Raw genomic sequence first — 23,908 nt, 5'->3', positions numbered from 1 at the left:
TAGTACTCTGACTGAAAACGCTTGCTTTTAATCGTGCCTTGTATTCCTCTATCTTTGAGGATTAATTATGATAGTACTAGAAAGGCGATCAGCATTGTAGCAATACTTAGGCTCTCGAGGCTAGTAACTTGCAAGGCATTCTGGCTAGAAGAGCCCTGACTCTGCTACCAGCCAGGCTGAAATATTAAGACGCAAGTCATAGATGACTTGCCTTGCGAAGTCCGGATAGGATGATACCTGGGACCCGGGTCAGCTTCCCTTTCTTTTCTCATTTCGGAACAGTATATTTTCAACAGTTTCATGAGGCACCAGTATGCGTTTGCTTGCGGTGATATCAGACTTACCATCACTGTACTAGGCAAAAAAATCTATACAACAGAACGAGTGACCGAAAAGAGCAGATATCCAGACAGAACTTGGTCTCCTTGTCCGACATATACATATTATACCTACCGTAGAGAATATGAAAACCACTCGATCCCCAAGAAGCAACTCTTCCGAAAAAAACTCTCTCTCGAATTAGTTTCTAGCTATAACCCACGTCTCTGATCGTCACCATTAAACTAACATTACTCTAACAGCCAAGATGCAAAACAAACATTACTTCGTCTCTATCGAGGGCCTGCACCGCATACAGACCGAATATCCGACTGACGCAGACCCCTCACCACCTCCTCTCCGTCGTGCTCCTCCTATCACTACTACTATTACCGGGACAGCAAAAGTGTCTCCGTGGTATAACCCGTGTGGTCTGTCCCGAAAGACCAAGTGGATGATCATTATGACAGGACTCCTCGTCGCGGGAGTAATCTTGGGTACCGTCGTGGGTGGAGTCGTGGGCTCGAGGAACACGAGCGATCAATATCCGGACTACAGTCCGCTGCAGTACCGGCTAACAAATGATTACATGGGCCCCAACTTCTTTGGCCACTTTTATTATTTCAGCGAAGACGATCCTACGAGGGGGACGGTTGACTACGTCGACCGCGCAACGGCCCAGGACCTAAATCTGACATATACCACCGACAACTCGGCCGTTCTCAAGGTAGACACTGTTAACCCAGCCACTGAGCGTGGCCGTCGGTCTGTCCGCATCGAGTCAAAGGCGCAATACGACCATGGTCTATTTATCATTGATATCACCCACACACCAGTCGGTTGTGGGACATGGCCCGCGGTTTGGCTGCTAGGTCCCGACCATCCCTGGCATGGTGAGATTGATATCGTGGAGACGGACAACCTGGCTCTGGATGGGAATATCGTGACTCTGCACACCTGGGAAGGCTGTCGCGTGGAGGACGTCGAACGGAAACAAACCGGGAAGAAAGGCAAGTGGAATTGCGGTGATGGCGACAGGGATGGATGCGATGTCCAAGGCTACCCAGAGTCTGATGGGGAGCGGATGAATCATATGGGAGGAGGTGTTTATGCCCTGGAACTGCGGGAGGCTGGTATTAGGATCTGGTTCTTCCGCCGCAGCCAGATCCCACCAGATATCTCGACTAACCCGGATCCATCGACGTGGGGACTTCCGTTGGCTGATTTCCCGAACACAAAGTGTGACATTCTGTCACATTTCAACAACATGAGCATCGTCATCAATATTGCTCTTTGTGGTCAACAAGGTGCTGATCCGAAGCTCTATACTGACCAGTACCAGTGTCCGGGGAATTGTTCGGATTTTGTAAGGAACAACCCGGAATATTTCATCGACGCGTACTGGGAGTTTAAGGGCTTCAAGGTGTTCCAGGCCTGGTAATTTCCTTTCAATTCGGCAGTTAAGTCTGTTTGATGTGTGGTGATTTGAATGGTCGGAATCTGTTTCATCATTTCCTTTTGCTTCAAACTTGTTTAGACCAACCTGCTTGCTTATTTTCTAGGGCTGAGATGTGCCTGTTGATACATCTCTTACAATGAATTGATTTACTTCAAAAGATGCATCCACTACCGACTTTCTTCTTGCTATACGTAGACCAGAGCATCTGATGCGGGTATTGTGGACATTCTGCTTCCGAACTGTTCCCGGGATGGTTACACAGTATGTCTCTCGGATCATCGGCTGATGATTTGGTATAAAGCCGTTTCCCGGTGTGACAGACCATGTCGAATACAAGTGTACACTTTCATTTCGGCATATCACATGGTATCCTGCGCGCTAAGGTATAGCCCTGGTTCATCCGGCGTAGTGGCCCAATCTCGTATCGCCGAAGTCAGTAACCGAAGGCGATTGACATGGGTTAGTTGACGTACTTTATGTATGGCGTTTTTAGCGCATCCATGACCACGTGGTGAATATTCCTCTCTAACCTCAAAGAGCAAGAAGTGTATATCTCGAATAGGAAGTCCACAAAACGATGAATGGGATTGTTATCCAATCGGCCTTGAGTATACCAAATGAGCCACCCCACGCCGGGGGGCGATCGCGGAGGCGACGAGGAGGGGGGTAATGTAACGGGCTAGGCCCGAAAGGCACCTCGAACCATAAATGGTTCTCGATTGAAGCTATTCACAAGAGCGTGCCGAAGTCAGGTGATCGTAGATCACCTGATCACGAGTATATAAATCCACCGCCAGCGTGTCTTTCTTTCTTTCTTTCCTTTCCCCAACGAGTTCTTTTGTACATATCTATATATTAGATAGCAAGGCTTCGGCCCATTACATACAGTCTCCTACCACAGACCCATGTTGGTGGCCGCAGAGGGAGATCATGTGAACATGCTATTCTGTAAATATGTGGGAAAGAGTAGTTGATTGGGTGGTCGGTCGTGCTGTCCGACTAGAGTGTCACTCGGGGCGGGGCGGGGTGGGCTTTGGCAAGTAATGCCCCGCCCCAGTGGGCTTTGGGGCGGGGTGTGCCATGGCCCTGCCCGCCCCGAAACCCCGGCGGGTTGGGGCGGGTTTTGCCCCAAAACCCCAAGACTCTCCGTGCTATACCCAATCCGTCGATCGGATATCGCACTATTCCAACCATGGTTAGTTTGGGGCAGTTAACGGGGCGGGGTCCCCAGTCCGCCCCGAGTTTTCGGTATTTTTTGTATTTGAGACACGATCACTTGATAGTTTACGCAGCCATGTATAATTACAGCACATTTACCATGTCGACATACATCCTCATGCGAAGTTGTAAGTAGAATATCGTTGCAGCGGTCGCAATATACATAATTATCATGAAGGAATCCCTCTGGAATCATATAGACACTTATATCTATCCATAAAGTAATAGCAACTCCGAAGCATTACAAGCCTAAGAAGTTGTTCTGTTTGAATGCTGTACCCAAGAGTATATAGCTTGAGATATATATACATATATAGCGCTAATGCGATTTACATGTATACTCTGCGCAATAGCAATCTCACCACGGTGAAAGACATCATTATACAATGCAATATCAATATATGTCTAGAATTTTTTTAAACAAAGGAACTAATACGGGAGGAATGTGAGATGGTCACAGCCTCACAGGTTCTACATAGCATTCCGGTTACAACTTCTCTTCTATGAGTGTCCTCCGGTCGCAACCACAGAGTACATTGCCTCCGGGCATTATATAATCTAAATCCGCCAATTATATTCTAGATCACCACAAAGAATATAAAACCTACGGAGTGTCTTTCAGTGAAGCAAGAGAAAATAAAACTTGTAAAACTGGCTTTTTATTTCATTCCTCTGGTTAGTGAATACAAAAGAGGCGTGGGCATAAATATCACTCCGCGAAATTCTCGCCATGCTAAGAAACCATCTTCCTTTCTTTAATCAGGTTTTTCAGAAATCGGCTGTTTTATGAAAAGTTAGTAAACACCGCTGAGACCTGTTCTCCCCACGGTTAGTTTGCTCGCCGCCATGGCGCCGCCAAAGAAACAATCAAAAACCCTGGCCAGCACGAGCAAAGCCAGGAAAGGTGCTGAGGATGTTGACCCTGCTCCTGAGGCTCCTCAGGCTAACGAGCAATCTGAAAATGGTGGACCACTCCAGAAGCTCATCCATGACGATCGAATAGTCACCCAGCTTGACAGTGCATACCTTGGGAGTGTTGTGGTGGATATTCGTGCTCTCTCACATAATGAACGTAACCGAGCCATTGATGAACGTTTCATTGAGAAGCTTTCTGAGGCGTTCAAGTGTGGTGTTCGGCGTTTTGCACAGGAGGACCGCTTAAAAGTGACGACTACAAGCAAGATGTTGGAGACAGTTTTGGCAGATCATGTTACAGAAACGACTACGCTCATGGACCTCCACAAATCCCTTACCAGAAAAACTAGTGATCCTGTACGTTAACATTCTAACCATGGTGACTACATTGCTAACCGGTAACTACATCAGAATGAATTGATTCACATTCAAGTTTTGCCAGAAGGTACCACGTTTGAACTGCGAAATGGACAGCATCGGGTTTCAGCTATGCTCAAGATCCTTCAAGAGGCCATTGAACGCGCTGATGCTGGGGAAGACATCACACGACCTGAAGCCCATGACTATCTGTGGGCCATCGACCTTTATGATGATGACAAGATGACAGAGGATACCCTTGCTGCCCTGATGGCCAATCGTGAAGTCATGCACCATTCAAACAGTGATGGCTACAATGCAGTCCAGATACTCGGTCGGCTGGAGAGTGTGCCAGAGAAAGAGCGAGGAGAAATTGTCAGAGGCTCAACTTTCTCTGACTGGGTGCAGACACTCTTTGGTCTGAATCTCACACACACTGCCCGGATGGGCTCTGTGATCAGCCATGAAGGCTTTCAGCCGTATGTTTTTCGATATGGAATGACACGATATGGAGAACGTCGCTTTACCTGGACCCTCGGAGGAAAAATGGTTTCATCAAAACTTGATTTTGTACGTTGATTTCCACATCAAAGGTTGAAGATGGTACTAACCACAGTCAGATCTGGTTTCGAGAGTTTGATAAATTTCTCGAGTTCACCACAAAGATCTTCGGGCATACCGCGCACCTCGTTCGATGTGAGGACTGGGAGTTAATCCTCAGTGTTGAGGCTGGTCGGCCAGACTACCCTCTTCGGCTCCTGTTTTATCCACGCCGTGAGGACTATTGGTTGAATAACAAAAAGCGCAAGAATCCTTGGCCTTTGCCTCCAAATTATCGGAATGAGCAACTCCCGCGACTCTCAAGCCCCTACCAAACCAATGACTATCGCTTCGACTGGCGTCGCCCAGGGTTTCTCAAGGATCTCAGTGAAGAAGATTACCACTTCATCTTTTCACGCCTAATGGAGAATCGAAATCTCCCATGTCCATGCTGGTAAGCTACAGTTCCCTGACTCCATAATCTCCCCACGGTTAGTAGCTTTTTGAATCATTAACTTTCTGACTAGGAATGATTGGTGCAACCTGGAAAAAGCAGTTGACAAGGTCAAACGGATTCTTCGCCACATAGCTATATGGATTGACCCAGACTGGACATACCCTGCAGCAGCCTCGCATGATCTGAAGGACTTCCAATGGGACTTGGAGATCCAAGACCTTCTTTTCGGAGACAAGAATTTTGATCGTCCATTTTCTCTGGATGCTGACCGTCTTCGGTTAGCTCGTAATTTCATCGATGAGCTTGTGAGACAGGTCCAAACTGACGGCTTCTGGAAGGACCCAAAACTCAATGACCTAGTAGGTTGACCAGACAGTTCACTAGTATTGAACATGAAGTTGCTAATAAAACTGATTCTAGCTCAAACCACCCCCTGATACCCTTGCAAGTGCGTCGCACTCAGCTGCATATTTTGAGCGTTTCCTCCACCCGAATTGGGCTGCAATTATACAGCATGTTGTCAAGTCTGCCGGCCCGGTTCTGACCAATGCGATGAGCGCGTATAATGATCTGGGTTTTTAGTAGGTCCCCTCACTCCACTTTTCTTACCGTGGTGAGATTAACATATTTTAGATCTCCAATCAGATGCCATACTCACCGTGGGGCCCGGTGATTGGCCGCACGCTTAAACAGAATCAAGCAGTTTGCCGAACTCCCTCAATGCTCAACAAAAATGAGGAGGAAGACTTGGTCCAGCAAGGTGAAATTTTTGGTGCCCTCTGGCACTACCGATCCCTCAAAAGCAAGATGCTGGAAACGATCAGTTGGGGGCTTAAGGGCGGGAAGAAGCGACCAGAGAATCTGATTGGATGTGAGGTAAGTGCTCCTCGCACTTTTAACCATGGTTAGAAACTCATTAGTTTCATTAGGCGGAATATGAGGCGGCTGTGGTTGTTCTCAAGGACCAGGCACAAGTGCTTGAACGGTACGGCTATACACACGCAATCGATAATTTTTCCGAAGATTTGAGTGCATTTTCTTTGGATCGTTCAGAACCGGCCGCGATCACTATCAAGGAGACTCCTGGCTTCCTAAAATGTCGGCCGAAGATGTTCACAAGCCAAGCAGAGGAGATCCAAGCAAAGATCAAGGAGCACAACCGATCTATTCAGAAGAATAGTGTGATCAGACAGTCAGAGACCCAGAAGCGCAAGCGAAATGAGACAGAGGATGTAGAACCAGGAGAGGGTGTGGAACCGGAAGAGAACACAGAGGCAACTGACAACGAAAATTAAAATTCAAACCATGGTTAAAGTGTTTTTCTCAATTACAGAAAAGTTTGGGGTGTGTTGGGCGCTGAATTTGAAATTCTGCTCTGGATTATTAGATTTTTCTCTTCCTTCTCATCATGTTTATATGAATGCTATGTACAATGGATTCTCCAGCAAATACTCCTTACACTTCTCATTCCTCACCTGCGCCAGCACCACAATCATCATTCAGTGATATACTTCCCAATCTTGACTTAGAGTCCTCTCCTTTTCCAGAGAGCCAGCGAAGTTTGCCAATTGATCCCTTTCCGAATACATCTTTACCATATTCCTCTGTCAACCGGAAAAACAACCCAATCGGCGACTTTGACCTGGATATCATTTCAAGCAGACATGGAACAAACACATGTGTCAAATATCCAGAACGCAAGAACCTCACCACTGAATCTGAGTTCATTCAAAAACGAGATGAGTTTATGCGTTGGTGGAGGACAACTATATCAGCTGGAAAGTTTGAGAAGAAGGGTAAAGACATGCGATGGGGAGGATCCAAACATTCTCAAGGTTGGCAGCATTTCATAGAAGTCGCACGTCTTGATGATGGCACTCCACATGCTCGCTGTATTCACTGTGAGACCTTTATTGATCATCCAGGTAGAGGCAATGGGACCAAAACAATGATCAGACATCCAAATACCAGGCAATGCACTTATCAGCATCCTCAAAAATGTCATGCTTCCATTCGAGACTTTCTTGGAAAAGGACCAGTAAGTGCAAGGTCTACTCCAATATGCTGTTATGCAAAACAAGTATACTAACTCAGGAATTCTTTCTATCTCCCAGATAAACACGCCAGACAAGACTTATTCTCGTGAGGCATTTCAGGAACAGGTAGTTCATTGCATTGTTGGTAACCGTCTCCCATTCCGACTCATTGAAAATGTACAATTTCGACGTCTTCTAAATCTTGCGGCTGGTCCGAACAAAAAGCTGCATTTTCCCAATCGAAATGGTGTGAAAGATCTGCTAATGCAGCTTGCTCATACTTCTCGACGGAATACCATGGAAACCCTTCCTTCTGACAGTAAAATTTCCATTGCCCTTGATTGCTGGACAAGTCCAGATCAGAAACCATTCATGGCAGTTATTGGGTATTTCATCTCAGCGGATTTCCGGTTTTGCGAGGCCCTTCTTGGTTTTTCTCCATTGGAAGGATCTCATTCTGGGGATCGTCTTGGATCTGTGCTCTTGAAAATATTGGGAAAGCATGATCTGTCTCATCGCCTCCTTGGCATTACAACGGACAATGTACGTCATAATATACACATCCTCTCACCATGGTTAGAACATAAGAAATTGAGATCATACTGACTATTACAGGCTGGAAACAATGGGACAATGTTTGTCTACATCACAGATTCCCTTGCCCAGACTTTAGATCCAGATGTTGCTCATGGCTTGCAAGACGCTTTGAACACACATGACTTCTTTGAGCATGCCATGGACAGTGGCCTACAAGCCATTCTTAGCACTCCACACCATCTTCCATGTCTTACACATGTCATACAACTTGCTGTCAATGCCTTTTTGCGTGAGCTAAAGATCGATGCCAAAAATGATGATGTTGTTGGCATCCGCTGGAATGATGATGATAAAAACCTGAGAGAAAAAGGATTGACTCGTACTCTCGAAAAAGTAAGGCTTTGATTCTATTTCCCCTTTTCTTTTCTTTTCTTTTCTTTTTCTTTTTTTTTTTTTTTCTTTGTTACTTGTTCTCGGCTAATGCTAGATAGGTCCGGAAACTAGTGCGATATGTTAATGCCAGCCCTCAACGTCGGGAAAGCTTTCGACGATATCAGCGAATGGATTCACACAATACTAAAACACTTGGTCTTCTTCTAGATTGCAAAACTCGCTGGAATTCCACCTTTCTTATGCTTGAACGGGCTTATAAGTTGAGGGAGCCAATTCGAAGGTTTATCACCACAACGGATGACCATGCTATCTTCCCTCTGAGTCTTGCAGAACATGAATGGCGACATGTGGAGTACCTACTTCAGCTGCTTCGAGAGTTCTACTACTTTACAAACAGCCTGTCTAAGCACCATGGAGTTACAGTTCATAAGGCATGTGCCAATTTTCACCACGGTTAGATCCTTGCTAATATTTATACAAGGTGTATATGATCTACAACAGTCTCTTCAATCACATCGAGGATAATCAGCATCACCTTGAAAACAAACAGCGACCGTGGAAAAGGCAGCTTTATCAGGGTTTGTCAATGGCGCACAGAAAACTTTCAGAATATTATGGAAAGACATATGAATTTCAGGGCGTCATTTATGCAATCGGCACTGTCCTTGATCCATGCCAAAAGCTTTCTGTTTTCCAAGGAGCAAGTTGGGAAGAAAATGGTGGCTCAGGAATGCTTTGGTCGGTTAAATATGAGAATGTACTAAAAAAAGTCTTTTCTTATTACCGAAACAGATATCCATTGATCAACGAAGCGACTGCATCCTCCACCAATCTGAATGTAATTGATCAAGCTCTTCACCGGTACAAGCGTCGCCGATACAACCAACAGTCTGACTCAAACGAACAATCACAGAGTCATCAATACACTGAACTGCAAAGATACCTGGATGATGAGCGTTAGTCTTCTTTTGTTACTTCTGCATTTATGACCTTTTCAATTGTTCTAACCATGGTGACTTTCAAGCAACTTTACCACTGGGTTCAGTCCCTGATGTCCTTGACTGGTGGCGTGATAATGCACCCCGTTTCCCAATCCTTTCTCGAATGGCCCGTGATTTCCTTGCAGTTCCAGCGAGTGGTGTTGGTGTCGAGAATCTGTTCAGTACTGCTCGGGATGTTTGCCACTATCGGCGTAACCGCCTCGCACCCGAAACAATTGAAGCAATTATGATCCAAATGTCTGCTGACCGCTTTGAATTGAAACGGGAATACATATCTGTTGAAGATGGTGACAATGATGAGCAGAACGATGTGGGATATGTGGATTTCAATGTTGAATTGGATGTCAACTATATCAGTGATGAAGAGGATCTAGGTGGATTTGAGGATGATGATAGAGATCGCTGGGCTGATGACGATGAGGAAGATGGACTCAGACTACCTCCACTGCAGTCTTACCAGCGACCGTCTGCCATCCATTCACCATCCATGAACGCAGAAGCTCATTCTACGACAAGCCAGTCGGAGGTTATAAACCCACATCCTCAATCTGCAACAACCCGGCCACGTCGTGTTATCCATGAACCTGGATATTTTCAGCGCCTTGAGAACGGTAAATAGCTGGTAGTCTTTGTGAGACTGAGTCGATGTACTATCCATATTGATCTTGGAAGTGCACGGGCTTTCTCATTCCTGCAGAGGTTGTAAGGGTTCCCCTTTATCATTGATGCTGGAAGATGTATGGAGTATCAGGTTTCAAGAATCAAGATAGTGTTAAAAAATTCCAACTCGTTTTCACTATGGTTAAAAATTATCATGACAATTAAAATGCGGGATGTAGCATGATCCTTTGTAATATAATAGCATAAGTTCATAACTTTGAGCTGACAAAGCCTCTCAGTCAAACACTCGGTTTCTTCAAAGTAATCGTTACACAGTATAGATACCATACAGTAATATATGTTTGGCTTCGTAATGGGGCCTAACGGGGCCTTGGGGCGCCCCAAACCCCGCTGCCCCAGTTCAGCCCGCCCCAACGGGGCACCCAAAAAATTAGCGGGGCGGGGACCTCTGCCCCAAACCCAGAGCGGGGTGAGCACCTCTGCCCCGAAGCCCGCCCCGGCGGGGTTTGGGGCGGGTTCGGGGCGGGGTCACGGGGCCATCTGTGACACTCTATGTCCGACCAGCTACCTAATTTGGCCAAACGAGGGCGGTAAAGAAGGCACGTGATCATCAGGTGCTAACACCCCCCCTCGCCCGAGGTGGCCAGACAAAAGGAACGACCTATATACACATAGAGAAACACATACAAAACAAAGTACCTGGGTTTTGCCCTCAACATCAGGTAAGAGAGCACAGGCCGTCCAAATCAACAATAAACCAGACGTAGTAGAAATAGCTGATTGGCCCAGAAAGAAAGCAAACACGGTGGAAAGTAAAGCCGAAAGAAGCAGTACATAAAGGCGTGGATTGCCATAGACCATCGAGTCAAGTCTCTCCTTCATCCACTTCCACTACTTTCCTATCATCAACTTCATCCGTCGGACATCCCTTTGAATCATCATCATCCATACGGATGAGCATCAAGAAGTGCTTGAACTTATCCTTGCTCAATGGTTTCGTCAAACCATCAGCAGCCATATCAGTCGATGGCACGCCTTTCACAGTAATCAGGCCCATCGCCCTACTATCACGAATGTGATGGAATCGAGTGTCGATATGCTTAGAGCGCTTGGTTCCTTCATTGCTCGTCAAAGCCATAGCGCCCTGGTTATCCATATGGAGAAGGATAGGGGGCAATTCAAGAACTGAAAAACGAAGTTCACCAAACACACGACGCAGCCATATAGCCTCCTTAGTGGCCTCCGAGGCGGCCATATATTCAGCCTCATTAGAGCTTGTTGCAATGCAGGTCTGCTTGCGTACGAACCACATGATTGGTCCATTGACTGAGAGAAAAACTGACGCTCCAATAGATTTCCTCGCCATGTTATAACTCGCCCAATCGGAATCGGAGAAGCCGTAGGGGAGATGAAATCCCTTCGTGGGGTCTGGTCGTTTGCGGTAGAAAAGACCTCGACGGGGCGTGCCGGCCAAGTATCGAAGGACATGCATGAGCGAACTCCAACATTTTCTTGTTGGTTTGGCGCTATATTGTGCCAATATTGTCGCGGCGAAAGCGATATCCAATCGGGTCTTGGTAGTAAGCCATTGCAAACTACCTACACCACGCTGATATTCGCGTATATCGATAGAGGGATCCGGCTTGTCATCAATAATCAGACCAGGATCCAGTGGTGTCACTTTTGGATGAGCATTCGTTAAACGAAAGGAATCAACCAGTTCCTTGATATATTCGGCTTGATGAAGGTGAATTCCACCTCTGGACATTTCCACATTCATACCAAGGAAGTACTTGACATCATCAAGTATTTTGAGTTCATACTCGCTGTTCAGGGTGTCAATCACCCATTGAGCATCTTCAGGGCGCTCAGCGACTATCATGAAGTCGTCAACATGAGAAGTCAAATATACATTCTTCTTCTCACGATGAATGAAGAGGCCGTGGTCATATTGGGAGCGGTCAAAGCCGACATGCTTCAAATAGGCAGACAGAGTGTCATACCATATCCTCGCTGCAGGGGTAAGCCCATAAAGAGAGTGTTTGAGCTTGCAAACTAGCTTAGTCCCCTCCTCGAATTTCGTTGGCTGTCGCATATATTATTATTATTTAATCAAGTTTATTGTCCATACCGAGCCCTAGAGCTATGATAGACCATGATTCGTGGACTCGAGGTCAGTGGCTATTCTACAGTCTCTTGTCCCCATAGGTTCCTGAGGCGTTAGCCCCCTTCTAACATCTTTCCAATCCTTTTCCTCGCCCCAGACCGCCTGTATGCGCAGGGCTTTTGAGCACCGTGCTCTCCTTGTGTTTTGGAGCAAGATGGGTGTGGCCTAGGCTGACTCTCAGCCTTGGGCTACCCTCCCTGCTACCCCTCTCCTGTTCTAACTGCTTCCTCCAATGCTTCCAGTCCCCATTCGTCATCTCTTTGGGCCCTTTCTGCCGTCTGCCGTAGGTGCGCCCGGGGTAGAGCTATGCTGGTGCTGGCTAGGAATCGCAGCAGCGCTCTGGTAGCTCTAGGCTCACCTAAAAGTCGTCCTTGTGGATATTCTTCTGCAGTGGTGGGTCTCAAGACTCCGTCAGTCTCTAGGTCCTTGTAGAGCCTGTTTCGTTGGTGTCGCCATTCCCGACACTCAAAGAGAAGATGGTGTATTGTCTCCCTTGATATACCGCATCCTTCACAGGTTGCATCCTCCCGGACCTGGATCCGATGTAGGTATGTTCCTATAGCGGCATGTCCTGACTTCAGTTGAAAATAACGGCTTGCTAGGTGTTTGGGAGCTATTGCAGCTGCCGGGTCGAGCCGCCAGTTCCTCTGTGGCCTGTATGTCCGTTGACCTTGTTGGGATCGCTGTCCAAGTTCTTTGTTGAGCCATCTCTGCCTTTGTGCTATAATGGCTTCTGTTTGGGCTCTACAGGTGAAGGCCAGGGATATTTCTCTTGGGCCTCTTCCTGGTGGCTTACTGGCTGCCTGTTTTGCTGCCTGGTCAGCTCTCTCATTCCCTTCTATTCCTGCATGTCCCGGCACCCATTGGATAGTGGTTTGGCAACCTCGGGCATGTAGTCTCTTGGCTATAGCATGTGCTTGGATCACTAATGCTTGGCCTGGACCTGGCTGGGTGTGTCGCATCCTTGCAATGGCAGCTTGGGAGTCCAACAGGATAGTGACTGGTCTTTGATCCCCCACTTTCTCTGCTAACTGGAGTGCTCGCACAACGCCCAGAAGCTCTGCATCAAAGACCTCATATCCCTTGCCTAATGGGAACCCCCGGGTCCTCCATGTTCCTCCCGGCTCTTGCCAAGCAATCCCTGCCCCGCTTTTGCCATTCTCTAATCTTGATCCATCTGACCAGATTGCTAGCTCTGGAGGGAGAGATTGCGCCGCTGCTAGGGCCTCTGGACCTGGTAGCATCTCTATTTGGCCTGGAAACTGGCTACTGGTTGTCTGTGTTGTGCTCTCAAAGCCCCCAGATGGGTCCACTGGTAGAATATTGGCTAGTTGTCGAGCAAGGTGTTGTCCCAGGGACCATGGGCCTTGGTTGTTTCTCTCAGCCCATTGTCGGTTCCCTGGGGTCTGTTCCCCAGGTTGGGTGTGCTGATCCCCTTCCCGGAAGCTCACTGGGAGGATCTCCTTAGCTGGGTGGTTCTCCGGTAAGCTGAGCAGCCGGGTAGTGTATTTCAATTGTCGAGCCTCCAACAGGGCCTCTGCTGGTGCCAGGCCCGCTTCACGAACTAGTGGCCCTACAGGAGTGGATTTCAACATGCCGGTAATTGCACGGGCCTGTCGATTGATCATGAGCTGTATACCCACTAGCCGATCCTTCTGGCCCTGCCACCAGAGCTCTGCTCCATACAGAGCTACTGATTGCACTGCTGCTACTTGAACCTGACGAGCTAGCCCTGGGGCCAGTCCATGACTCTGGCATAGGCGTTGTACTCTGTTTTCTGCAGCCCGTGCCTTGCGCATACAGGTCTGATAGTGGGCTTTGAGATTCAGCCCAGAATCAAGCCAGACACCAAGCCATCGCGTTGCCTCTAAGTTGAAGGGCACACAGTGGCCATCTACCTCCACTTGTGCTCGTTGAATCTGATCTTTCAGTTCCCGGCCCCGTTTGCGAGTAAGTAGGACTGCTTCTGTTTTCCCCGCATCAAACTGGACCACATTACCATGCCCCCACTCAATGGCCACCTTGGCAGCTTCTTGCAGCTTCTTGCAGACCTCTCTAACTGAATATCCTGGAGCGAGCAGGCCTATGTCATCTGCAAATGAGAGACACTGGATACCATTCACTCTCCTCTCAATTGCATCAAATACACCGCTGAGGTATATAATGAAGAGAATTGGTGACACTGGCGAGCCCTGTGGCACCCCGGAGTTAATTGGGTGTGCTGGGCACTGTGTGTTGTCGATCTGTAGCTGTACCCATCTGTCGGTCAAGAAGGACTGTACCCATCGGATCAGATCCCCATCTAGGTTGAATTCAATCAGTCGGGCTATCAGTCGGCTTGGGTTCACATGGTCGAATGCTCCCTTCACGTCAAGGAATAGTGCTCCCATAAGTTGTTGGAGTTTCCAGGCTTCATGGGTGTTCTGTATTAGACATGCCACTGCATCAATTGCACTCCGTTGCTTGCGACTTCCCATCTGTCCTGGGTGTAGTATTCCCATAGTCTCACAGTGGTGGGCAATAGCATCTGCCGCTATCTTTTCAACCACCTTCCCTAGGCAGTTTAGTAAGCTAATCACCCGGTAGGCCTTCACAGCTGCGTAGTCTGGTTTATTAGGTTTCCTTAACAGAATACCCTTCGCTACCTTCCATACTGGTGGATGTAGACCCAACCGGAAACATTGTCGGGCCAGAGCAACAATTCTAGGACTGTCCCATTCCCACAAGAGCCGGAGGGCTCGAAAATTCAAACGATCGATTCCTGGAGCCTTCTGTACTGCCTGGTAAAACAGAGCATGTCTCACTATTCCTTCATCCACCTGACTATGCCAGGACCCTTGGGAGATCTCAACTTCCTGGCTATCTCCTGGTACCTGGGGGAAGGCTGTTTCCCGAATTAGGGCCTCCTTTTCCTCAAGGGAGCTGGCTAGCTGCCCCTGGGGTCCATGCAGGGTTGGCGTAGTTGTAGCTGTTCTGGGCTTTGTGTATTTCAGAGCTTGCCAGCATCTCACAGTGTCCACAGAGCCAGGGTGGGTAGTTGTCCCTTCCAGGAAGGTTTCCCAGCAGGTGCGTTTCGCTCGTCGGATGGCTTGATAGTAGTTATTCCGGACCTCTCTCAATTCTGTTGTAGAGATCTCTTGACCCTGCCATGCCCGTCTTGCCTGGCTGTAGGTCCTACGGGCTTCTTTAATCTCCGTTCCCCACCAGCGTTTTGATAGTGGAGTCACCCGTAGCTGTTTTGCATGTTGATTTAATACTGCTGTCAGGGCCTCCTGGATCCATATGGCTTCCCCAGCTAGGTCTTCTGATGAGCAAGAGTCCCCCAAACAGGGTCTAGATTCTGTTCTCGTTTGCCAATCCCCCTTGGCTTCTTCCAGGGCTTGTGGGTTGGCTTGGAGCGCCTGGATCTGCCACCCTGTTACATCCTGTGAGGGCATTGTGGGTATTCGCTCCAGAGAGGTCCATTCCATGACTATCAGTTCATGATCTGAACCAGTTGGGTGCTCTTGGTCAATCACCCATGTTTCCAGAGGCCCCATACTAACCGTGGTTAGAGCCAAGTCGATAATTGAGATCCCTGGAGTTCTTTTTGGTCGAGTGGAAACTCCTAGCTCATTGTTGATGTAGAGGTCTGCTTCATCTATCAGGTCCTCCAATGGCCCCGCGTTCACCCGGGCTCTTGTAAGAGGGTTCCATAGTGGGCTATGGGCGTTGAAATCTCCCACAAGCAGGCATCTTCCCTCAAGAACCTGGTCCCATTGCACATCCTCTAGTGCTCTTCTCTGTCTCTCATTCCCCCCATGCCAACAATGGCCGATTCCTAACCAATTGTCATAGCAGTTGATTATCCTGGTTCTTCGTGTTTTTCCGGGCCTGATTTAACTCCCATACATCCATTACCATGAGGTATGGGTGATCAAGGAGATCTGTTCGGGCCTCCACAATCATTTCATTCAATATATCCCGTCGGATTGCTACTGCCACTCGCCGGTCTCGAAGAGATCCTGCTTCTGGCCAATATATCTGATATCCTCCATGTCGGAACTCCATATCGATATAAGGTTCCTGTAGGCATGCTAGTCCCACCCCTAGCTCCAGCCCCGCCTCCAGAGCCGCAACTGTGACTGCATAGGTCTTGCGGCAATTGTGTTGGAGTAGTCGCATTAATGGGCTATTGAACGCCCTGGGGTGTTAATGCCCCTCATCTCTGTGTCCTCTTGGCCAGTTGTCAAGCTCAGTCCCAGATACCGCTGGGTCTGGGGGCTGTTGGGAGCTGAGCTGCTCCGTGGTCGTGATTGATGCTGGTCTCGGTTGACCACACTGAAAGTGAATCCTGGTGAGCTTGGAATAGCTAGTTCCACATTGGTCATTTGCTGGGGTCTCTCAGCCAGTTGGGATCTGTCTTTAGACTCCACAGTTCTCTTTCTCAGTTCCTTCCTCGCTGCTCGCTTAGCTGGGCAATTCCCTACTGTTGCGGGGTGTGGGCCTCCACAGGTGCCACATTTGGCCGGGATGTGTTTACAGGCGGTTCCTGGTTTGGCGGGGCAGTCTACTACCCGGCAGGCATGTTCAGTGCCTTCATGGGGCCCTGCGCATATAAAACAGCATGGTGGGCGGTCCCCGCAGGCCTTGAAGCTGCGGTGGCCCAACTGGCAGCACCTGGGGCAGACTGTATCCACTCCTGTTTCCCAGTATTGCTCCGTCTTATAGCGGGAGCCTCCAAATCGAATGCCATTGATGAGAAGCCTCCGGGCCTCATCTAGTGAGCCAACTGTAATAACAATAGTTGAGCCCTTTTGGTTGCTGTTGTGTAGCTCCTTTGAGCTCCGAAGCCATGTTGGGTTTCTTTTTAACCGGTATTCAGTGCCTAGTGTCACGGCGCTCTACTAGGATAATGGAACGTCCAACTCATGGGTTCTACCTAGGCAGCTATCGACGAGAATAATCAACATGAGGAAGGAAGAAAGGAGGTAACGCCATATTTATCAACAAAGCAACAAAGCAAACAACCACACCTCACGTGATAAGCAACCAACGTGACCAGGCCGTCACATTACCCCCCGGCTTCAATAGGCATTGTCCTCAATGTCATGGTCAACCACAGGTAAGAACATATGAGAAAGCAACAATACATGAGACACTTGAAAAGAAAACGCATGGATGACATCTTTAAAAATCAGTCATCAGTCACCACCATCATCAATACCATTTGTCTCCAGCTTCGCAAGCATCTGCTGATTCCATGATTGTTTGGATTCCTTGTTGCCTTCATGGAACAATCTTTCACCCAATGATCAGAGGAGCCACATCTCACACAGGATCCTTGTTGTCGTCGTCTGTTCCTTTCATCTAGGGAGGTGGACGCTGCTGACAGGGAGTTGATATTGATGACGCTGAGGTCCATAGGATCAGACTTGGTGTGAGAACCAGATTGGTGTGATTGAGGGTGGGAAACATTGGTGGAATTTGAGCTGAAAGAATGACTTCCCAATTGTTGCACCACGCGAAGGAATTCGATGTAGGATCTTGGAAGATTTAGTTGCTGGTTGAGGCGTCCTCGGAGAGTAGGATTGAGGCCTTTCCTGAATGCTGAAATCTTGGTGACATCAGGCCAATCTTTGCCCTTTGCCTCATAAAGAATCCTCTCAAACTTGGCGATGTAGGCTGCCACAGATTCACCACTGTCCTGCTTTAGGGCTAATAGATGATCTTCAGCTTCTTGAATCTTGTTGGGGTTGTCGTAAACCAGAGATAGTTGATCAAGGATAGTGTTGTAATCCCAGGTGTTGGTGTCTTCTGCGTAAGATAACTGGGGAAGAACTAGAGCTTGGACTTTGCTTTCCAGATTCAGATAGACATAGTAGAACTGAGCCACTGCATCACCAATAGCTGGAGCATCAATCCTAAGCTTAGCCTTCATCGAAGCAAGCCAGGTATCAAACTTCAAAGATTGTCCATTGAATTTCTCGGGATCGGGGAGGCATGGCTTTGGTCGTTGAAGTGGTTTGGGTTCGTTTTTGATGGATTCGATTTCATTCTGGAGGGCGCGGATCGTAGAAGAAAATTCGTTTCGGAGTTCTTGAAAGGGGTCCATGATCTTTAAGAAAGAGATCGTGAGCTTGAATCTTGAAAAACTTAAGTCTTGAGAACTTGAAGGGGTGCCAGCATAGTCGCAACCACTGGACTTCTTGAAAGTTGAACTTGAATATGCCAACAACAGAAGTTTCAATCCTGAGCTCTAGAAACTTAACTGAAGCAGCGCTTGACTTGACTTGAGGATGAACTTGAGGATGGAAACTTGAATGGAGACACTGTTATAGCCTGGCCAGCTCCCGAACTGCGGCACCAGCGAATCCCTTGAAGGGAGAAGCCTTTGGTATTTCTCTCCCTTAGGTATAAAAGGAGGATGTTGATTATTATGTCACGGCGCTCTACTAGGATAATGGAACGTCCAACTCATGGGTTCTACCTAGGCAGCTATCGACGAGAATAATCAACATGAGGAAGGAAGAAAGGAGGTAACGCCATATTTATCAACAAAGCAACAAAGCAAACAACCACACCTCACGTGATAAGCAACCAACGTGACCAGGCCGTCACACCTAGCTCAATCTCTTCACGAGCCAGAGCCAGACCACAAGTGAGGTAACGTCTAATTGGGACCCCATGAATCTTGACACGGTACCATTGTTCTGGTAGTTCAACAGATATCACTGTTGGGTCTGCTTGTCGAGCTGCAGTGACCAGTAGGTCTTTGTAGACAGGTAGTAGCATAGAGCCTAGGGTGCCTTTCTCCAGGAGAATTGTAATCGCTCCGGTGTTGGTATATCCTGCATCCACCACCCGGATGAACGCTGGGAAGTGTTCCTTTGCTACTGCTCGGTTGATGGCCAGAATGACATCCTCTTTCTCTGATTTTGGGGCGGTTTTGCCTCCCTCTCGGCGAAAGAGTAGCCTCCGTGCCTCTTTGGGGCTGTCCTTGGCTGGCTTAAGTTTGGTTGGATCAGGCTGGTTAGCAGCAGCAACTGCTTGGATTTGTCTGTTCTTCGGCCTCTTTTTAGTGACCTCCTGCCATTCCTGTCCTCCCGGTCTGGTGGAGAGCAGTGCAGCTAGGTCTGCAAAACTAGGTTCCTGCCTTGGTTGTTGGCTCATTTCCCTCACCTTGGGGGTTTGGCTGTTGACATGTTTGTTTACCCGGTTTGGTTGGGTATCAATTGCCGGTGTGTCTTGCCTCCCCGGCGCAGGCTGCTGGATGGTGTGCCGGGCTTCTGTAAGCTCTGTGCGTAGTTTACTGACTTCCTGCTCCAGGTTTGTAATCCGCTCAAGGTAGATCCCTTCATGAGTCTGTTGTTCTGCTCTCCAGTTGGACAGCTCTTCTGCCAGGTGTGCCTGTACCTGTTCCTGCACCATCTGATATATCTGTCACGGCGCTCTACTAGGATGATGGAACGTCCAACTCATGGGTTCTACCTAGGTAGCTATCGACGAGAATAATCAACATGAGGAAGGAAGAAAGGAGGTAACGCCATATTTATCAACAAAGCAATAAAGCAAACAACCACACCTCACGTGATAATCAACCAACGTGACCAGGCCGTCACATTACCCCCCGGCTTCAATAGGCATTGTCCTCAATGTCATGGTCAACCCACAGGTAAGAAAACATGAGAAGGCAACAATACATGAGACACTTGAAAAAGAAAAACACATGAACATGTCCAAACATCTCCAAAAATCAATCATCGAGATCATTAAGGTCATCAAGACGGTTTGCCTCTAACCTTGCAATCATCTGCTGGTTCCATATTTTATTGGATTCCTTGTGTGCCTTCATGGAACAATCCTTCACCCAATGATCAGAGGAGCCACATCTCACACAGGATCCTTGTTGTCGTCGTCTGTTCCTTTCATCTAGGGAGGTGGACGCTGCTGACAGGGAGTTGATATTGATGACGCTGAGGTCCATAGGATCAGACTTGGTGTGAGAGCCAGATTGGTGTGATTGAGAGTGGGAAACATTGGTGGAATTTGAGCTGAAAGAATGACTTCCCAATTGTTGAACCACACGAAGGAAATCAGTGTATGATTTTGGAAGATTCAACTGCTGGTTGAGACGTCCTCGGAGAGTAGGATTGAGGCCTTTCCTGAACGCTGAAATCTTGGTGACATCAGGCCAATCTTTGCCCTTTGCCTCATAAAGAATCCTCTCAAACTTGGCGATGTAGGCTGCCACAGATTCACCACTATCCTGCTTTAGGACTAGTAGATAATCTTCAGCTTCTTGAACCTTGTTGGGGTTGTCATAAACCAGAGATAGTTGATCAAGGATGGTGTTGTAATCCCAGGTGTTGGTGTCTTCTGCATAAGATAACTGGGGAAGAACTAGAGCTTGGACTTTGCTTTCCAGATTCAGATAGACATAGTAGAACTGAGCCACTGCATCACCAATAGCTGGAGCATCAATCCTAAGCTTAGCCTTCATCGAAGCAAGCCAGGTATCAAACTTCAAAGATTGGCCATTGAATTTCTCGGGATCAGGGAGGCATGGCTTTGGTCGTTGAAGTGGTTTGGGTTCATTTTTGACGGATTCGATTTCATTCTGGAGGGCGCGGATCGTAGAAGAAAATTCGTTTCGGAGTTCTTGAAAGGGGTCCATGATCTTTAAGAAAGGGATCGTGAGCTTGAATCTTGAAAAACTTAAGTCTTGAGAACTTGAAGGGGTGCCAGCATAGTCGCAACCACTGGACTTCTTGAAAGTTGAACTTGAATATGCCAACAACAGAAGTTTCAGTCCTGAGCTCTAGAAACTTAACTGAAGCAGCGCTTGACTTGACTTGAGGATGAACTTGAGGATGGAAACTTGAATGGAGACACTGTTATAGCCTGGCCAGCTCCCGAACTGCGGCACCAGCGAATCCCTTGAAGGGAGAAGCCTTTGGTATTTCTCTCCCTAAGGTATAAAAGGAGGATGTTGATTATTATGTCACGGCGCTCTACTAGGATGATGGAACGTCCAACTCATGGGTTCTACCTAGGTAGCTATCGACGAGAATAATCAACATGAGGAAGGAAGAAAGGAGGTAACGCCATATTTATCAACAAAGCAATAAAGCAAACAACCACACCTCACGTGATAATCAACCAACGTGACCAGGCCGTCACAATATCTCTTGTTGTTGTGTCTGGGCTGTTTCCAGGGCCCCCACTAACATCTGAGCCTGTTTGCTCACATCTAGCAGGGAAGTGTGATGCCTTGGCCTGCCAATCAATGACTTCTGTAATATCTTTCGTTGCCTGATTCCACTTCTGGCCTCGCTGGCTCGGCTGGGGGTCCTGCTGGTTCCTCTGGTTTGCCAGTGTTCCTGGCCCTCATTTTCATCCATGCTTGCACTCTCCATGTTGCCTTCATTGAATTCGGGTTGCATCATGTTTCCAGATCGCCAGCGGGTTGGCGTTGGGGTGACTGGCATATCTTCTGTTTCCGCGAACTGGGAGGCCACGTTGCCCACTCCGGGGGGTGACGCGTGCGATATACCACCACCATGGGGTCTCAGTGCCTCCATGGTGGTTTATAGGTGCCAGGAGGCCCCTATCAGTCGATAAACGCGTGAAGAAGACGTGTTTTTTGTGGGTGCTAATTTTGATGTTCCAGGCGCCTCGCTGTCGCATATAGATAGTGTCTTTGAGCTTCCCATTTAGGAAAGCAACTGCCACATCTACACGCCTTATGGTCCATCCTTTCCAAGCGGTAACGGCAAAAAGCAAATGAATAGTATGTGGGTTGACTACTGGCGCGTATACACAGTAGTCATACTCAAACTGATTCTTGTCAATCAGGTTACCTTTTATCACCCATCGGGCTTTGTAAAAACGGTCATCCGATGGATCAATACCATCCTTGGTGTCGTATACCCATCGTCCAGGGTAAATTTTAGTACCCGGTGGCACATCATCTTCGCACACTAGCTCCCAGACATTTTTCTCTTTGAGCTTGGCAAATTCGCGTTCCATCGCCCGGAACCACCTATCTCTATCAGTTCGCTTTATAGCAGCAGTCAAAGAAGACGGCTTAGTAGGCGTCGGAGCAGGCAGGGTGACTGCTGCAAAGCCATCTGCTGGTCGGAATATGTGTTCACCATCATCATTGTCATCATCACCAGGCTTATTGATACCTTGTTTTGCCCGGTTGAGTTGTTTGCTGATGGTGAATGGTTGGATAAACTGATCGTTCCGAAGCGAAATTGGGACTTCATCTCGTCGGATTCCACCCACACGAAAGACTTTATCACCCGCTATATCAAGGGCCCAGGCTACTGAAAAGGAGCCATCATAGCCTAGAAACAGGCCCTTTGCCCCCCGAGAATCCATTTTATCTGTGGGGGCTTGTGAACCATGCTTATGGTACCAAATTGGGGTGCCAAAAGCCATCATCTCACCGATGTCTATCGGCTTGTTGAGCCAAGCTTCCATTGGGAGTTTATATTTGCTTGGTTTGACTCCAGGACTGCCTGCATGGGCGCTGGGGCCAAAATCGTGAAAGATGTTTACAGAAGTCGGTAAGTGATTGGCCTTGAATACAGTATCCATCAAACATCGCAACCAGTATCGTCGTTCCAATCCAGAAGCATATAAAGCAGCACGAGTATGCTCTAAAATTGTTCGAATACCCCGTTCGCTCACACCATCTTGCCATGGTGTGTATGAGGTGGTTGGCTCTGGATGAATGCTAGCTCGTTCATATCGAGCTCGATCGGAAAAGAACTCATTATCCGCACGTACAAACGCGGGAGGTAAGCCTTGGGCTTTGAGCCAATCTATATGGCTGAAAAGAATGTCAACTAATCCTTTTCTATCACGCAGAGGAATTGCCCAACGTCTACGTGTAGCATCATCTGTGATCAACATGACATACTTATATATGCCATCACCCAGAGGCACTCCTATGTCATCGTCCTGGCCTAGCGTTCTACCACCGCCGAATAGATCAACATGTAGTCGCTGGCCGGGGCGTACAGCTCTAGGAGGCTCTCCAGTGAGCTTGTTCCGGGTCATTTTGCCTGCCATGCAATAGTGACAGGGGGTAAGTTCGCGTGTCCCATCAATTGTTATCTTGCCTTTCTGATGAAGCCAAACTAAGGCCTGTTGATGAAGGTGACCTGTTCGATGATGCCATACATCTATTGGTGCTGGCTTTGGCCGTTGATCATCGGAAATTGGCATTCTTTTTCTCTGAATTGATTGGTTTGCTTTGGAAGGTGTCTCCCCCCCTTGAGCTAAATTTGAAGGTGTTTGCCCACCCTGGCGAGTAACAACTGCGCCAGTGAATGCTCCATTATTGGGTTGTTGGAGCACATACACACTATCAGAATCTCATTCTGCATGTGCTGTAGCCATCAAACGATCATCTGAACTCTTGATTATGAACGAAAGTCGTGAGTCATCCATGTAATCAATCTTAAATCCAAGTCTGACAAGATGGCTGAAAGACAGTAGGTTCTTTCGCTTGAAGGCAGGTACATATCGGACATTCTGGACGATGAATTCATCGCCGAAAGGCAACTGGATAGTTCCTACACCCATCACAGGATTGTCCGACTCGTTCGGTAAGTTAACCTTGCTTGAATTCACCGGAACGAAGCTGAAGAATAGGGATCGATCATGGGTGATTGTCCAGCCAGTACCAGTATCCAATACCCATTCTTCATCTGCTCTAGTGAGCTCATTGACGTTTACTGAGTTGGCAGTACCATTTGATTGACTTTGTCGTCGATTATCTTCCGGTGGGCGTTCCGGCGGGCGTTTGTTTGGGTGTTTGGTCCAACATTCAGCCTCCAGGTGGCGTCCTTTCTTGCAATACGGGCATAGAGGTATGGAACTCCTGCCTGATTT

The 23,908-nt window shown here is 47.9% G+C and overlaps 7 protein-coding genes across 7 annotated transcripts; 5 read left to right on the top strand and 2 right to left on the bottom strand.

Annotated features, from left to right (window-relative positions):
* Positions 1–586: 586 nt before the first annotated feature.
* On the top strand, positions 587–1,759 carry ACHE_21259A (glycoside hydrolase family 16 protein; the record flags this gene model as incomplete). Its single annotated transcript, XM_043275323.1, has 1 exon — positions 587–1,759. The coding sequence occupies one exon, from the start codon at positions 587–589 to the stop codon at positions 1,757–1,759; it is 1,173 nt and encodes a 390-aa protein (XP_043134323.1).
* Positions 1,760–3,841: 2,082 nt separating this feature from the next.
* Positions 3,842–5,846, top strand: ACHE_21258A (uncharacterized protein; the record flags this gene model as incomplete). Its single annotated transcript, XM_043275321.1, has 5 exons — positions 3,842–4,267; positions 4,322–4,837; positions 4,888–5,261; positions 5,335–5,623; positions 5,685–5,846. The coding sequence occupies 5 exons, from the start codon at positions 3,842–3,844 to the stop codon at positions 5,844–5,846; spliced, it is 1,767 nt and encodes a 588-aa protein (XP_043134322.1).
* Positions 5,847–5,984: 138 nt separating this feature from the next.
* On the top strand, positions 5,985–6,559 carry ACHE_21257A (uncharacterized protein; the record flags this gene model as incomplete). The annotated part of the gene is made up of 2 exons (XM_043275320.1): positions 5,985–6,140; positions 6,194–6,559. 2 exons carry the CDS (start codon positions 5,985–5,987, stop codon positions 6,557–6,559), a joined length of 522 nt encoding a protein of 173 aa, XP_043134321.1.
* A 1,113-nt stretch (positions 6,560–7,672) lies between these two features.
* Positions 7,673–8,437, top strand: ACHE_21256A (uncharacterized protein; the record flags this gene model as incomplete). Its single annotated transcript, XM_043275319.1, has 3 exons — positions 7,673–7,843; positions 7,916–8,230; positions 8,342–8,437. The coding sequence occupies 3 exons, from the start codon at positions 7,673–7,675 to the stop codon at positions 8,435–8,437; spliced, it is 582 nt and encodes a 193-aa protein (XP_043134320.1).
* Positions 8,438–9,334: 897 nt separating this feature from the next.
* Positions 9,335–9,850, top strand: ACHE_21255A (uncharacterized protein; the record flags this gene model as incomplete). Its single annotated transcript, XM_043275318.1, has 1 exon — positions 9,335–9,850. One exon carries the CDS (start codon positions 9,335–9,337, stop codon positions 9,848–9,850), a length of 516 nt encoding a protein of 171 aa, XP_043134319.1.
* Positions 9,851–17,202: 7,352 nt separating this feature from the next.
* Positions 17,203–18,113, bottom strand: ACHE_21254S (uncharacterized protein; the record flags this gene model as incomplete). Its single annotated transcript, XM_043275317.1, has 2 exons — positions 17,203–17,299; positions 17,392–18,113. The coding sequence occupies 2 exons, from the start codon at positions 18,111–18,113 to the stop codon at positions 17,203–17,205; spliced, it is 819 nt and encodes a 272-aa protein (XP_043134318.1).
* Positions 18,114–18,583: 470 nt separating this feature from the next.
* ACHE_21253S (uncharacterized protein) lies at positions 18,584–19,429 on the bottom strand (the record flags this gene model as incomplete). The annotated part of the gene is made up of 1 exon (XM_043275316.1): positions 18,584–19,429. One exon carries the CDS (start codon positions 19,427–19,429, stop codon positions 18,584–18,586), a length of 846 nt encoding a protein of 281 aa, XP_043134317.1.
* Positions 19,430–23,908: the final 4,479 nt, after the last annotated feature.

The sequence above is a fragment of the Aspergillus chevalieri genome, chromosome 2 (assembly GCF_016861735.1).
Source record: "Aspergillus chevalieri M1 DNA, chromosome 2, nearly complete sequence".
Classification (NCBI taxonomy): domain Eukaryota; kingdom Fungi; phylum Ascomycota; class Eurotiomycetes; order Eurotiales; family Aspergillaceae; genus Aspergillus; species Aspergillus chevalieri.
The sequence above is the reverse complement of the archived record's forward strand: the minus strand, read 5'-3'. Positions and strand labels throughout refer to the sequence as shown.